Source organism: Mercenaria mercenaria, chromosome 4 (assembly GCF_021730395.1).
Source record: "Mercenaria mercenaria strain notata chromosome 4, MADL_Memer_1, whole genome shotgun sequence".
NCBI lineage: Eukaryota > Metazoa > Mollusca > Bivalvia > Venerida > Veneridae > Mercenaria > Mercenaria mercenaria.
In genome coordinates this window covers 52,091,133-52,107,449 of record NC_069364.1, presented here as the reverse complement: position 1 = coordinate 52,107,449, position 16,317 = coordinate 52,091,133, and the positions used below count along the sequence as shown (strand labels likewise).

General features: G+C 36.8%; 1 protein-coding gene across 1 annotated transcript in view; it reads right to left on the bottom strand.

Annotated features, from left to right (window-relative positions):
* The window catches only part of LOC123552874 (inositol 1,4,5-triphosphate receptor associated 2-like), a 105,216-nt gene that overhangs the window by 18,413 nt on the left and 70,486 nt on the right, over window positions 1-16,317 (bottom strand). Inside the window, exon 15 of the mRNA XM_053542197.1 lies at window positions 4,000-4,040. Coding sequence (XP_053398172.1) covers window positions 4,000-4,040 — 41 coding nt within the window. The remainder of the gene's footprint in view (window positions 1-3,999; window positions 4,041-16,317) is intronic.

The window sequence follows — 16,317 nt, the reverse complement described above, 5'->3', positions numbered from 1 at the left end:
TTTGATTTTTGATTTTTTTTTACCCTCTAAAATTTGGGAGCCAAGACGATACAGCGTTATAACGAATACCGCGGTATATCGAGAAGCGTTATAACGGGTTTCGAGTGTATCTACCCTGATTGTCTCAGTCCAACTAATAACAATAATGAAATTTTAAATAAGTCCTGTAAGTACTTACTGATATAAATCCATTTTGATTACAATCAGGGGAGGTAATCAGATATAAAGTAACTCTGGAACCTATGATTGGATCTGATTTGTCATGGAATCCAAGATTTTTTGTTGTTGAAGATATTTTGGAAGTTTGTATCAAATAAAACCATAAATGAAGTCTCTATATGACTGCAAAAGCCAAAATAGCCAATTTTGGAACTTTAAGGGGCCATAACTCTGGAACCCATGATGGAATCTGGCCAGTTGAAAAAAGGAAGCAAGATCTTGTGGTGATACAAGTTGTGTGCAAGTTTGGTAAAAATCAAATCATAAATGAAGCTGCTCTTGTGCAGACTAGGTCAAAATAGCTAATTTTGGCCCTTTCAGGGGCCCTAACTCTGAAACCCATTATGGGATCTGGCCGGTTCAAGAAAGGAACCGAGATCTTACGGTGACACAAGTTTTGTGCAAGATTGATTAAATTTCAATCATAAATGAAGCTGCTATTGTGCAGACAAGGTCAAAATAGCTAATTCTGGCCCTTTCAGGGGCCATAACTCTGGAACCCATAATGGGATCTGGCCAGTTCAAGAAAGGAACCAAGATCTTATTGTGATACAAGTTGTGTGCAAGTTTGGTTAAAATAAAATCATAAATGAAGCTGCTATTGTGCAGACAAGGTCAAAATAGCTAATTCTGGCCCTTTCAGGGGCCATAACTCTGGAACCCATAATGGAATCTGGCCAGTTCAAGAAAGGAACCAAGATCTTATGGTGATACAAGTTGTGTGCAAGTTTGGTAAAAATCAAATCAAAAATAAAGCTGCTATTGTGCAGACAAGGTTAGAATAGCTGATTCTGGCACTTTCAGGGGCCATAACTCTGGAACCCATAATGGGATCTGGCCAGTTCAAGAAAGGAACCGTGATCTTATGGAGATACAAGTTGTGTGCAAGTTTGGTTAAAATAAAATCATAAATGAAACCACTATCATGCAGACACGAAATTGTTGACGCACGCACGGACGACGGACGAAGGGTGATCACAAAAGCTCACCTTGTCACTATGTGACAGGTGAGCTAAAAAATGACACCAATTTTACACATGATACAAGGACGAACCACTGTAAAATAATTGACATTGACTTGCACATCATTACACATGTAAAACTGTTGCAAAATGGATGAAATCAGATCTTATCTGCATGTGTCCAATATCATGCTGCATACCATTGCAACATTTGTCCTGTCCATTAAGTTTCACATAAAAATATTTTAATACCAAACAAGCTGAATCTTATTTTCTTGTAAAATAAAGACAAATTTATGTCCTAAGTTTTGAACAGTGTGACGTACAATATAGGTCCGAAGTTCTAATCAGAGGAAAAGGAAGTAAAATTTAATTTGTTTTGGTGCAAGTGCAGGGCTTTTTCCCCCTATAAATTCTAATCAGAGGTCAAGGAAGTAAAATTTAATTTGTTTTGGTGCAAGTGCAGGGCTTTTTTTCCCTATAAATCTCCCTCCAGTAAAAAGGAGGCAGTCCCAAAGCAAAATAAGTATCTTTTTTCCAAATTCTAAACTAAAAATTCCCAAATCATTGTTACCTTTCAGTGTTCTTGCTGCTATACAATATTTTTGCTACTTTGTTTATTTTGGTTCTATGTAACACTTATAATAACTTTTGTTAAACAATTATTATTATGCACCCCTACATTTAAAAATATTACACAAAAAGCACCTTTATGTAAGTTATGGTAATTTTCAACTTTTTCTCATTTAAGACAATTTCGGAGAGCATTTATCCCAATTCAATCAGTGTTGGTCGCATTCATTAAATAATGGAAAAGGCCCGATGTGTGTGGGAAAGGAGTGAGTGAGTAATGTGGATTATTGCACTCCTGAAATCTCTTCATCACCACCCACCTTTATTCCAAGTATAAAGTCAACAATTTGGACTATACAAAGAACAGATTTGAACTCAATTTGTGACCTTGACCTACCAAGTTTATGCACTGTGCACACTGTCTCATTGCCACCTACAAACATACTCAGTTCAAAGTCAATATTTTGAATGGTTATTAAATTATGCTAAGGATACAAAATACGTCGGATAGATCTGACCTTGATGTAATCTTGACCTCTGACTCATCCACCTAGTTGGTGGATACTAAGGCACAAAAATATAAAGTTCATTTTTGTTCCACTCCTCAAATTACCTAATTGATTCAGGCCCTTTGCACATCACCTCATTGCCACCTACTTGTATGCCAAGTTTAAAGTTGACATCTTGAAAAGTGATTACTGGTAGGTTATGCTCAAGACAAGAAATAGAAGGGTCAAATTTGACCTTTCGGCTCCAAATGTGACCATAATCTTTGAGCTACAGACCTGTTTCATGCACATTGTCTCACTGCCACATACCTATATTGGAGCCAATACCTTGAATAGTTATTAAGCTATGCTCTACACGCAAAATAAGAAGGAAATTTTACCTTTAAGTTCAATTTGTGGCCTTGACCTTTGACCTACTGACCTGGTTCATGATTGTGCTCTGCACATCTTCTCACCCTATCAATCTATATGCCAAATTTCAAGTCAATACCTTGAACAGTAATTAAGTTATGCTTGGGACAAGAAATATGAGGGTCATGTGACCACTGAGCTCAATCTGTGACCTTGACCTTTGACCTTCCAATTTGGTTCATATGCTCTGAACATCGCCTCATTACCATCTATCTAAATGCCAAGTTTAAAGTCAATATCTCTAATAGTTATTGAGTTATGCTTCAAACAAGAAAAAGAGCTCGTAGAACACGAAATGCCACCCTGGTCACTGTATACAAAAGTTCTACTGTTCTGGGTCAATGTGACTTTGACCTTTGATCTATTGACCTCAAAATCAATATGGGTCATCTGCTGGTCATGAGCAACCTCCCTTTTCAGTTTTGTTATTCTAGGCCCAGGCCGAGTTATCATACGGAAACTGTTTAACTGTCTCTGGTCAGTGTGACCTTGACCTTTGATCTACTGACCTCAAAACCATTAGGGGTCATCCGCTAATCATGATCAACCTCCCTATCAAGTTTCATGATCCTAGGCCCAAGCATTCTCAAGTTATCATCCGGAAACGGTTTAACTATTCCGGGTCACTGTGACCCTGACCTTTGACCAACTGACCTTAAAATAAATAGGGGTCATCTGCTGATCATGCTTAATACCCCTATCAACTTTCATGATCCTAGACCCAAGCATTCTTGAGTTATCATCCGGAAACTGTTTAACTGTTCCTGGTCACTGTGACCTTGACCTTTGACCTACTGACCTCAAAATCAATAGGAGACATATGTTGGTCATGATCAACCTCCCTATCAACTTTCATGATCCTAGGCCCAAGTGTTCTTGAGTTATCATCCTGAAACCGTTTGACTGTTCAGGGTCACTGTGACCTTTGCCTTTGACCTACTGACCTCAATATCAATAGGGGTCATCTGTTGCTTATGACAAACCTTATCCATACATGACCCTAGACCCAAGCGTTCTTGAGTTATCATTCAGAAACGGATTGGTCTACATACTGAACGACAGACATCTGCAAAACAACATACCCCTCCTTTGAAGGGGGGCAAAAATATGACAGACAGAATGATGCAGGAGCCTTCACATCATACCTCCCTTTTTCCAAAATGGGTCTATCAAAACTTGTCTAGGAAGGTTATACTTTATTCAAGCATAATTCAATTCAAATTATCAACAAAATATCAACAGTAGAAAGACTGGAAGTTCTTTAAGCAGTTCTGTACTATCCTTTCCATCAAAATAAACAGTTATCAACAATAACATTAACTTACATTCTGCTCTGTGACATTTCTCTGCCAGATCAAGGTTTGCTCTGAAACGAAAGGAAAAAATGGACATCATTCTGTGCAAAAGCATACATAAAGAGATGACTGCTGGGTTTGATATTGATGAAAGTCTCAGATGTTCTCATGTATTCATTGTCTTTACATATGGTTCCTGAAACTAGCTACATGACCTGGTATAACATAGTGTAGGTTTTTTTTTTTCTTCTATAATAGGGGCCGTTAACAGGCTGTTTTCATGAAAAGTATATGGAACTAGAGATGCTTTGGAGAAAAGCGCATGTCTCCCACAACTGCCCCGATGAAAAATGTCTAGTTTCTCTAGATGGTTTAGACAAGTGGATCCAATTAGATGGTCTGGATGAGTGGATCCAATCGGTAATTCAAGGGCCATAAATCAAAAGTGCCTTGACGAATTTGGCTAGTTATCGAACGGATAAAAGTAAAATGTCAGATTTCTCGGTAATTCAAGGGCCGTAACTCCAAAACGCCTGGACCGATTTGGCTAGTTATCGAACTTGGCCGAGGTATCATGGTCAAACACATTTTGTTCAAGTATGGTGAAGATCGGATGAGAAACGTTCGACTTAGAGTGCGGACAAGAGTAAAAAGGCCGATTTTTCGATAATTCAAGGGCCGTAACTCCAAAATGCCTGGACCGATTTGGCTAGTTATCGAACTTGGCCGAGGTCTTATAGTCAAACACATTTTGTTCAAGTTTGGTGAAGATTGGATGAGAAATGTTCGACTTAGAGTGCGGACAAGAGTAAAAAGGCCGATTTTTGGTAATTCAAGGGCTATAACTCTAAGACACCTGGACCGATTTGGCTAGTTATCAAACTTGGCCGAGGTCTTATGGTCAAACACATTTTGTTTAAGTTTGGTGAAAATCGGATGAGTAATGTTCGACTTATAGTGCGGACAAGCTTTGTGACACACACACACACACACACACACACATACACACACACACTCAGACTGGAGTAAATCAATATGTCTCCCACACCACTGTGTGGTGGGAGACATAATGAATAGATTACTGCTATTTTGAGGTAATTATGGTCAGTATTATTTAATGAACCATCTACATCATCATGTGGTCTATGTGCATATTACATGAAAAAGCAAAGTTACTCATGCTAAGTTAGTACGCTTTTAAGATGATCAGTTCCACTAAACACATACTGAACTAAAACAATAAAAAATATTTCTGACAAATGAAAGGAAATTAACTGGCAACTGTTTGTCTGGGCAAAGCATTTTTAGCTTGCTTCTTGGGAAATTGATGATAAATGGATGATTGTCAAGATTGTCTTTATAGTATTTGCCTAAAATTGCCTAAACCTTCGGGAAGACTTGCAACAAAATAAAGAAGTTGTAATTTCAAAAAGCATTGCATACGTGTGTAGAAAATTTATATTGTGATCATGTCTGCTAAAAGCTGTTTAAGAACGAATACTCATTGCAATTAAGCTAAAACGACATAATGTTCTAAATGAAATATATGATAAATCTGAGGTGTCCATCTTTCCCAGCTTGCCCTAGAGCCAACACTGAAAAGTAGAATTTTACCATATTTTACTATACATCCCCTATACATCCACTATATAGGCTCTTGGTTGGCAAAAACATCTACAGTCCCCCTGCCTTTTACATAAACAGAGAAAATCATGCTTTCATTTTTTTTTTTTTTAACTTATTCTCAATTTCATATAGATAGTTTCTTTTATTTATGTTTACCTAAGAGAATACTTAGAATATAAGAGGATTTTGTCTTTTTTCTCAACAAACAACAGTAACATCCCAAAAGAATTAAATACATTCTTATACACATAATACTATTATGTTCTTTACAACAATCCCAAGGAAATCAAGAAAAATTCTAAAAGATCAATTTTCCCTCTTTGAATCATTCTAATAAATACGATAAACAACCTAAGTAGGAATATTATCCTAAATGTTAAACAAGAGCACCGCCTTGCGGGTGCTGACGCTCATCTGATTTTTTTTGTGTAATAGAAATATTGTCCTACCCACGATTTTCTAAGTATAAAATGGGCCATCATTCTTGCAAAAAGCAGGATAGAGTTATGTTTCTTGATGTACAGTGTCCACTTATGATGGTGAAAAACTGTTGCAAGTTTTAAAGCAATAGCTTTGATAGTTTATGAGAAAAGTCAACTTAAACATAATACTCAACCAAGAAAATGATTTTCTAAGTCCAAAAGGGGCAATAATTATTGCAAAAAGCAGGATGGAGTTATGTTGCTTGCTATACAGGGTCAGCTTATGATGGTGAACAAGTGTTGCAAGTTTCAAAGCAATAGCTTTGATAGTTTAAGAGAAAAAGTTGACCTAAACATAAAACTTAACCAAGAAATCTGATATTTTCTAAGTCCAAAAGGGGCCATAAATCTTGCAAAAAGCAGGATGGAGTTATGTTTCTTGCTGTACAGGGTCAGCTTATGATGGTGAACAACTGTTGCAAGTTTTAAAGCAATAGCTTTGATGGTTTAGGATAAAAGCTGACCTAAACATAAAACTTAACCAAGAAAACTGATTTTCTAAGTCCAAAAGGGGCAATAATTCTTGCAAAAAGCAAGATGGAGTTATGTTTCTTGATGTACAGGGTCTGCTTATGATGGTGAACAAGTATTCCAAGTTTCAAAGCAATAGCTTTGATAGTTTAGGAGAAAAGTTGACCTAAACATACAACTTAACCAAGAAATCTGATATTTTCTAAGTACAAAAGGGGCCATAAATCTTGCAAAAAGCAAGATGGAGTTATGTTTCTTGCTATACAGGGTCAGCTTATGATGGTGAACAAGTATTCCAAGTTTCAAAGCAATAGCTTTGATAGTTTAGGAGAAAAGCTGACCTAAACATAAAACTTAACCAGGCAACGCCGACGCCGACGCCAACAACCGCTCAAGTGATGACAATAACTCATCATTTTTTTTTCAAAAAATCAGATGAGCTTAAAATCTCTTGTCTCAGTTTCAATCCAGTATCTGCATTAGTTTTGGAGATTAACTAAACTTTAACCACAAGTTTTTAAGTTCAAAAGGAGACATTATTTTGCAAAATACATGTCAGAGTGTGGGACTTGATGCTATCACCTAGTTTTATAAACCCGAAGAAACGAGTGAAGTTTCAGTTCAATATTTGCACTAGTATTTGAGATAGTAACTTGCATGCAAAACTTTAACCTAGCAAACTTACAATCATGTAATCTTCTCTATTTAGTTCATCATATAATTATTATGCAATGTTTGTCCTCCTGGGCTACCTAGCATATTGGCATATCCAGCCAATTTTCTCAGGGGTGGTGGTCGACCAAAACCTTACTATGTCTAACATGTGTCTTTATACGCTAAATAATTTGATGTGATTTTTGTAGATGTTAGCAGTTTACAAGTACAGGGCTGTCAATAAGTTTTTGTTGAACTGGCTGAAATAGAAAAACTATAAGTAGCCGACCACCTAGTGGGGGTCCAGGCATGCCCTCCCACCCACCCCATTCTGGGGCATTTTAGAAGCATTTCAGAACATCTTTTTCACTGCAATTTTACATAAGATTACATTTTCTTAAAGGTAAAATTCTTTGTTTCTTTGAGATAATTAACATAACTATGAATTATGTCATTATGTGTAGTAGCAGCCACATACACCTTGAATGCGGTTCTAATGTTGCCTTTTGGAAAAATCATTTTCTTCTCTTCTTCCCTTTTTTAGGATTTTCTAGGGGCGGTCCGGACACGAGGACCCCCTTCCCCCCCTCTCTGGATCCGCACATGTAATGAAATCACCCTTGTTACCCGGATAATACAAAATAATGTGATAATTCCAAAATGCTACAAAATGACAGATGAACGCTTCTGAAAATTTCAGGTTTTTCGGTAAGTTGCTGTGGCTTGATAAGAGATTTTAACCACCAGATGTTGTAAAAAGAACGAATGCTGATTTGTTTCCATGGAACTTAAATTATTTCACTTTATTTTTGTTAATACAATACACAGTATGTTAAATAGTTTACAAAATCCATGTAAGTTTAGTTTGAAAATTCATAAAAAATATTTAGAATTGTTTTTTATGCTTGTAATTCACTGTATGTACAGCTCTACCATTTCATTATCTGACATAGTTTAGAGTAAGTTGTTTACATTTGCCGTTTTTATGTCAAAACCATTTATATTGATCCGTGTGTGAAAATTGGATAATAGCTGAAAATGACCATGGATAATGCCCTACATGTGTTGTCTTTGAAAGTGGATAATATCCATCATTGACTTCTTTTATCTACATACCATTACGCATTGACCAGTTTTGTGTGTGTGGACATGTTTTTGTGAATGAGTTTGTAACAACATGATGATATGAACCTGTTAACGATTTTTAGACTCACCCAGACTACTAGACTCACCCATGCGTCGACGTCAGCGTCCCGATTTGGTTAAGGTTTTGTATGTAAGCTGGTATCTCAGTAACCACTTCTGGGAATGGATTGAAACTTCACACACTTATTCACTGTGATAAACTGACCTACATTGCACAGGTTTCATCTCTATTTTGCTTTTTTATAAAATTATGTCTCTTTTTCGACTTAGAAATTCTTGGTTACGGTTTTGTATGTAAGCTAGTATCTCATTAATGGGAATGGACTGAAACTTCACACACTGTCTTGTTCACTGTCGTGATTTGACATTCACTGTGCAGGTCCCATAACTCTATTTTACATCTTTTCAAAATTATGCCCCTTTTTCAACTTAGCAGTTTTAGGTTTTTGAAAGTTTTTGCATGTAAGCTAGTTTTTCAGTATCCACTAATGGGAAAGGATTGAAACTTCACACACTCAGTCATGAGCTGATAACACTGTGAAGGTTCCAAAATCCTTTTTCCCATTTGAACAAAATTATTCCCCTTTTTCGACTTTTGTATTAATTCAGTTGACAAGGCTGTTGAATAGTCGAGCATTGCTGTCCTTCGACAGCTCTTGTTGTACTGGTTACAGGCACAGCAACCTAATAAGTACAGCATATGAAACCCATCGCAGATTAAGAGTTTTTGCCTCATGTGTTATCGGAAAAAAAAATTAACATTCTCTCTCCATGAATGTAATTCTTACAATTATAGAAATAGGCCGAATGATGACTTTGGATAAAGACCTGATAAAGAATGCCGAAAAGGTATGGCCATATATAAGCGCTTGTTTCAGTGCTGGTAGGGGTACCCGGCGGTCAACCCATACAGATCTTTAGCTTGTTTAGAAATGGCTTTTGGAGTTTGGCTGGAGGTTATCTTCATCCTACCAAGATCTACGAGACGTATATTACTGTCTTCAAAAATGCCCAGGATTTTCAACACCACAAAATATTCCACAGATTTTGAACAGCAGTCAAAATACCATGGTTATTATAGCCCAAGGAACAAAGCAAAAATAATTGATCTCAGTTACAATTTGTAACACCAACTTAATGTATTGAACTTACAGAAGAAGAGGGAAGGGGATATTGAACAAATATTAAGTCAATGAACGTAGATCTTATCCTATACACTGGGACCAACTCTTCATATTTCAGTATAGAAATGCATGTGAGTCTTGTATTGCAGATGAAATTTTGGTAGGAGACAACTTTGTATGGAAAAGTTAACAAATGTACTAAATTATTAATGTACAACATCAAACTATTATCAGTTAAGGGATTACGGGAATGTACTTCTATGAATTCACAGCAGTATTCAACATATTCCAGCAAAACTGACCTGTTAAAGTGCCATTATTTCCACACTCTTAAAATGCTAACAGACCGCTAGCATACTTAATTTCTAAATATGGGTATACCCCCTCCCCCTGTGAAATCTCAGCACATGTAGATTCAGGTGTTAAATTTACCTGTTCTGGCTTGTTTAATTTTTTACCAAAATCTAGCAGAAAAGTTACAGGCATGTAAGCTTTAGAACCTTCTGACAGCGGACTTGAGTTTTAAAACAGAATTTTACAAAGACATAGACATTTACCCTTTTGATAAAATGTTTAAGGAACATCTGGTATTGACCATGTGTATAAAACATTACCTTGGGCAAGCTACAGCCATTAGTTACCACATTTTATGAGTAACAGAATTTTACAAAGATATAGACATTTACCCTTTTGATAAAATGTTTAAGGAACATCTGGTATTGACCATGTGTATAAAACATTACCTTGGGCAAGCTACAGCCATTAGTTACCACATTTTATGAGTATACTTCTTCAATATACAATAACCAGTACCTTTAGAACAGCATATGCAAAATTTCAAACTACAACATTGGCTATTATCCTCATAGCATTTTGGGCTTTATCTTTGAAATTTCTGTGAACACTTGGGTCAGTATCCATCAACTACTACATAAGCTTATATATTTGTCAATTTGGGTTATTTGATCTAAAATAAAAACTTTTGAACATGTTCATATCATTGTTTATATAATAACTGAATAATACAAAATAATATTCATTACCTAAAGTCCATTAAATGAGGCTGACAACGCTTTGAATCGCCAAACTCATTCTCAGAAGCAAAATGTACACATTGTTTTGGGCTCTCCATACTGAACAATATGCCCATATTCAAATTGTTTAATGCAAATGGTACAGCTTCTAAACCATGTTAAATCAGTTATAATACTTTAAACGATCAGAATGAGTAATAAGAAAATATTGACAAAAACAATGTCCATACCAAGTTTCCTCCAGTTTGTAGCATTTTGGAATTATCACATCATTTCGTATTATTCGGATAACAAGGGTGGAAATGAGATATAATAAACTTGCAGTATGTCACAATACACGTCTGTATAAGAAAATGTAACATCACGCATCCCATGAAAATTTGTTTAAAGTTTTATTTTTTAATTTATTATAAGCTGTGACAGTAACTTGAAAAGGTCAAGTGGAACCATTTAAACAAACTTGAGAGACTGGTCCTTGAGATGAGTATTTTATGCTCAATGATCTTTAACATCTAACAGTTACACAAACATATTCCTAATAGGCTTAAACTATTCTGGTTTCTGTCACTGGCGCCAGATCAGAAAGAAAATGCCTCTGTACATGTATACCCTACCCCTAGGTATTCTATAAGAACCATGGTCATGAACGGGAAAGTGCACTAACCCGTTTCAATCGTACATTTCTCAACTTAAACGCGCAGTTCGGTGAATGGATACCTAGTATATTGAACAAGCGATAATTTATCTTCCATCGTGCACCAGTCACATTGTCTCAATATTCCATATTACTGAGATTATCCACATATTGTATGCTTTCGTCAACGTTACAGAAAAAACTTGCTTGAACTTCCCTAATGAACATCCGGTCTAGAGGTCACGGCAGTGCGCACATGTTTGGCGAAACGTAAACAAACAAAAACAGATTTTAAAAAAATCACAATTTTACACTAAAACTCGAAATGATGAATGAAATTCATCTTGTATATGATCTTTAATTTGAAATCGTACATTGGTCTACATCTGTTCTGTATATTTTATTCATTTTGCACATTTTGCTGCATTTTCACATTTTAGCGAACACGTGTAGTAAAATGACGATTGACATACATTTTTACAACAGCCAATCAGAATGGTTTTGTAATCTAGAACGGAACTTCACCAGGGAAGTTCAAGCAAGTTTTTTGTGTAATGTTGAAATTACTATAAACTACGCGTTGTTTTTCTAAGATAAAAGGTATTCAAAAAAGTGACCGGTACACAATGGAAGATAAATTACCACTTGTTTGATATCCATAGTACACATTTACCCCACTGCGTGTTTTAGGTATGAAATGCGCGATTGAAACGGGTTAGTATATTTTCCCGTTCACGACCATGGTTCTTACAGAATACCTAGGGGTAGGGTATAACATGTACAGAGGCATTTTCTTTCTGATCTGGCGCCAGTGGTTTCTGTTTTCAACAAAATACCAATTTTGTGGTGACTGGTAAAAATCATAGCAGCCACTAAAACATAGCATTCTACTTATTTCTCTTCAGCTTTTGCCTGTCCGGCCAAAAAATACTAGAGATATACACACTTCCACCAGGCATATTAGTTCCCACAGGAAGAATTTAGAGATTTCTTCTTGACATTACACAATATAAATGACTTAAGTTGTCAATGATGACCCTAAAATTCAATTAAAAGGAATCAATACCAAAGATTTTCTCAAAGGAATCCTAAGAAAATATATGTGGTTAAAAGTAGGAATTTTATGCAAGGCTTAAGCATTCTCTTGGGTATATAACCTTTTGGTCCTCCAGAACAGGTGTCTTTATTTTTTTCCAATGACAAAAGTTTTGATTCAATATTTGCAATAGTTTTTGAGATAGTAACTTGCATGCAAAACTTCAACCATGATTTTCCAAGTCCTAAAGGGGGCATAATTTGCCCAAAATACATGTCAGAGTTACGGGACTTGATCCTATGCAGTTGGTTATTGACCTAGAAAAAGAAAAATTAAGTTTCAAAGCTATATACCTTTAAATGATAGCTATACATACTTTCATGCAAAACTAACAAAGGTGTGCTAAGTCTAGCTAACATGAGGGTCATGATGGTCCTATATCGCTCACCAGAGTTGATCTGGCCTGCTGACCTAGTTTTCAACCCAACATGACCCAGTTTCAAATTTGACCTAGAGATCATCAAGACAAACATTCTGATCAAGTTTCATAAAGTTGCCTTTAGAGTGTTTAAAAACCTTTCCCTTGATTTGACCATGTGACCTAGTTTTTGACCCCACATGACCAAGATTCAAATTTGACATCGAGATCATCAAGACAAACATTCTGACCAAGTTTCATAAAGGCTGAATCACAACCTCTAGAATTTTCACAAGCTTTTCCTTTGATTTGACCAGGTGACCTAGTATTTTACCCTACATGACCGAGTTTCAAATCTGACTTAGAAATCATCACGACAAACATTCTGATTAAGTTTCATAAAGTTGCCTTTAGAGTGTTTAAAAACCTTTCCCTTGATTTGACCATGTGACCTAGTTTTTGATCCCACATGACCAAGATTCAAATTTGACATAGAGATCATCAAGACAAACATTCTGACCAAGTTTCATAAAGACTGAATCACAACTGTGGCCTCTAGAGTGTTCACAAGCTTTTCCTTTGATCTGGCCTACTGACCTAGTTTTTGACCCCATATGACCCAGTTTCGAACTTGACCTAGAGATCATCAAGACTAACATTCTGACCAAGTTTCATAAATAATGGGTCACAACCCAGATTAAAACCTGACCTAGAGATCATCAAGATAACATTCTGAACAGGTTTCATAAAGACTGAGTCTCAACTGTGGCCTCTTGAGTGTTCACAAGCTTTCCCTTTGATCTGGCCAAATGACCTAGTTTTTGACCCCACATAACCCAGTTTTGAACCTCAGCTAGAAATCATCAAGGTGAACATTCTGGCCAAGTTTCATAAAGATTGGGTCACAAATGTGGCCTCTAGAGTGTTCACAACCTTTTCCTTTGATCTGACTGTGTGACCAAGAGTTTGACCCCACATGACCCAGATTCAAACCTGACCTATAGATTATCAAGACAAACATTCTGACTAATTCTCATGAGTTTCAAACTTAAATTGTGGTCTCTAGAGTGTTGACAAGATTTTCCCTTGATCTTGCCTACTGACCTATTTTTGACCCAACTTGACCCAGTTTCAAACTTGGCCTAGAAATCATCAAGACAAACATTCTGACCAAGTTGCATAAATATTGGGTCACAACTGTGGCCTCTAGAGTGTTCACAAGCTTTTCCTTTGATCTGGCCTACTGACCTAGTTTTTGAGCCACATGACCCAGTTTCGAACTTGACCTAGAGATCATCAAGACTAACATTCTGACCAAGTTTCATAAAGACTGGGTCACAAATGTGGCCTCTAGAGTGTTCACAAGGCAAAATGTTGACGGACGACGGATGACGCACGACTGACCCTGGACAATGACCGGTCACAATAGCTCACCTTGAGCACTTCTTGCTTTGGTGAGCTTATAATGCAATTTAAAGTTGTGAACTTGTGCTCTGCGTGTCAGACCATCAAAGAGAACAAATGTGTAACATTTCAATCCATTCCTCTCAGTAGCTAATGAGATACCAGCTTAAATACAAAACCTTAACCAAACATTACTACATCAAAAAACAAGAGAAGAAGCAAAACAAGATTTATGGAACCTAGCCAATGTAAGTCAGTTCATAACAGTGAGCAAGTGTGTAAAGTTTCATTCCATTCCCACAAGTGGTTATTGAGATACATTTAAGCTTACATACAAAACCTTAACCACAATGGGATGCCAACACAGACACTACCAAATGGGCGCGTCCAATAGCTCTACCTATTCTTCAAATAGTCACCTCTTAGCGTGTAAAATGATATCATTCTGGAATTATAAGAACTGACAGCTGTTCCTGAATTGACACTTTTATTGTAAGTGAGACTTTAAAGCTGCAAGTAATTTCATTACTTGATCCTAAACAAGCTCATTCAGACAATTCAAGAACAAGTTTCAAGAAACTGCATTTCTGTTATGAACTTTAAAGCAGGGGATAAAAAACGTGTCCAAGACAGAAAACAGGAATAGAAGGTCACATTCCCATCATGTAGAACAAAGTCACATTCCCATCATGTAGAACAAGGTCACATTCCCATCATGTAGAACAAGGTCACATTCCCATCATGTAGAACAAGGTCACATTCCCATCATGTAGAACAAAGTCACATTCCAATCATGTAGAACAAAGTGTTCTATTACAAAAAGGGGGGATAATTAAATCAAAATGATGGCAAGAATTGTGACTCTTTGTTCTTACTGTGGAATTATGACAGCAAAGGGAAGTGTGAAGTTTCATTCTGTTATATTTTGCAGTTACTAACATAACTGAATTTTAAAGAAAAATATGTATAAATACAAAAAGAGAAAAGTTCTAATAAAACTAGAAAATGCTTTTGTAAAAAAAGCGCATGTCTCCCAAAATGCAAAGTCCTATAGGCAAGAAGTCAATAGGGGTCAGAAGCGGAAGTCAAAGAGACACTGATGGTTGGCTGCAATAGGGATCATCTACTTGGCATGTCCAGTCAGTCCGCTAAATTTCAACACTCTTGGCCTAGTGGTTCTCAAGTCACTGTTCAGGCTCCTGTGACCTTGACCTTTGATCAAGTGACCTCAAAATAAATAGGGGTCATCTACTCTGCATGTCCAATCATCCTATTAAGTTTCAACATTGTAGGTCAAGTGGTTCTCAAGTTATTTCCAAAAATGAACAGGCCACTGTGACCTTGACCTTTAATTGACTAACCCCAAAATCAATAGGGGTCATCTACTCTGCATGTTCAATCATCCTATGAAGTTTCAACATTCAACATTCTGGGTCAAGTGGTTCTCTAGTTATTGACCGGAAATGGTTTTGCATGTTCAGGCTCCTGTGACCTTGACTTTTGACGGAGTGACCCCTAAATCAATAAGGGTCATCTACTCTTCATGATCAATCATCCTATGAAGTTTCAACGTTCCGGGTCAAGTGGTTCTCTAGTTATTGATCGGAAATGGTTTTCAATGTTCAGGCCCCTGTGACCTTGACCTTTGACGGAGTGACCCCAAAATCAATAGGGGTCATCTACTCTTCATGACCAATCATCCTATGAAGTTTCAACGTTCTGGGTCAAGTGGTTCTCTAGTTATTGATCGGAAATGGTTTTCAATGTTCAGGCCCCTGTGACCTTGATCTTTGACTGAGTGACCCCAAAATCAATAGCGGTCATCTACCCTTCATGACCAATCATCGTATGAAGTTTCAACATTCTGGGTCAAGTGGTTCTCTAGTTATTGATCGGAAATGGTTTTCAATGTTCAGGCCCCTGTGACCTTGACTTTTGACAGAGTGACCCCAAAAACAATAGGGGTCGTCTACTCCAGCAGCCCTACAACCCTATAAAGTTTGAAGGTTCTAGGTCAAATGGTTCTCCAGTAATTGCTCGGAAATGAAGTGTGACGTACGTACGGACGGACAGATGGACGGACGGACAGGGCAAAAACAATATGTCTCCTGTGGGGAGACATAATTATTTAAAAAGTTTTGAAACTTATCGTGGATATGTTATACTCTAGGAATTACTTTGGTTTATTTGTTGCCAGAGTCAAAACACTTTCTGCCACTGCAATAAAAACGAAGATGTGCATACTGTCAATTTTGTCATCTATCTTTGTACAAAGTTTCATTGAAAAATATCTAGTACTTTTAAAGTTATCACAGAATC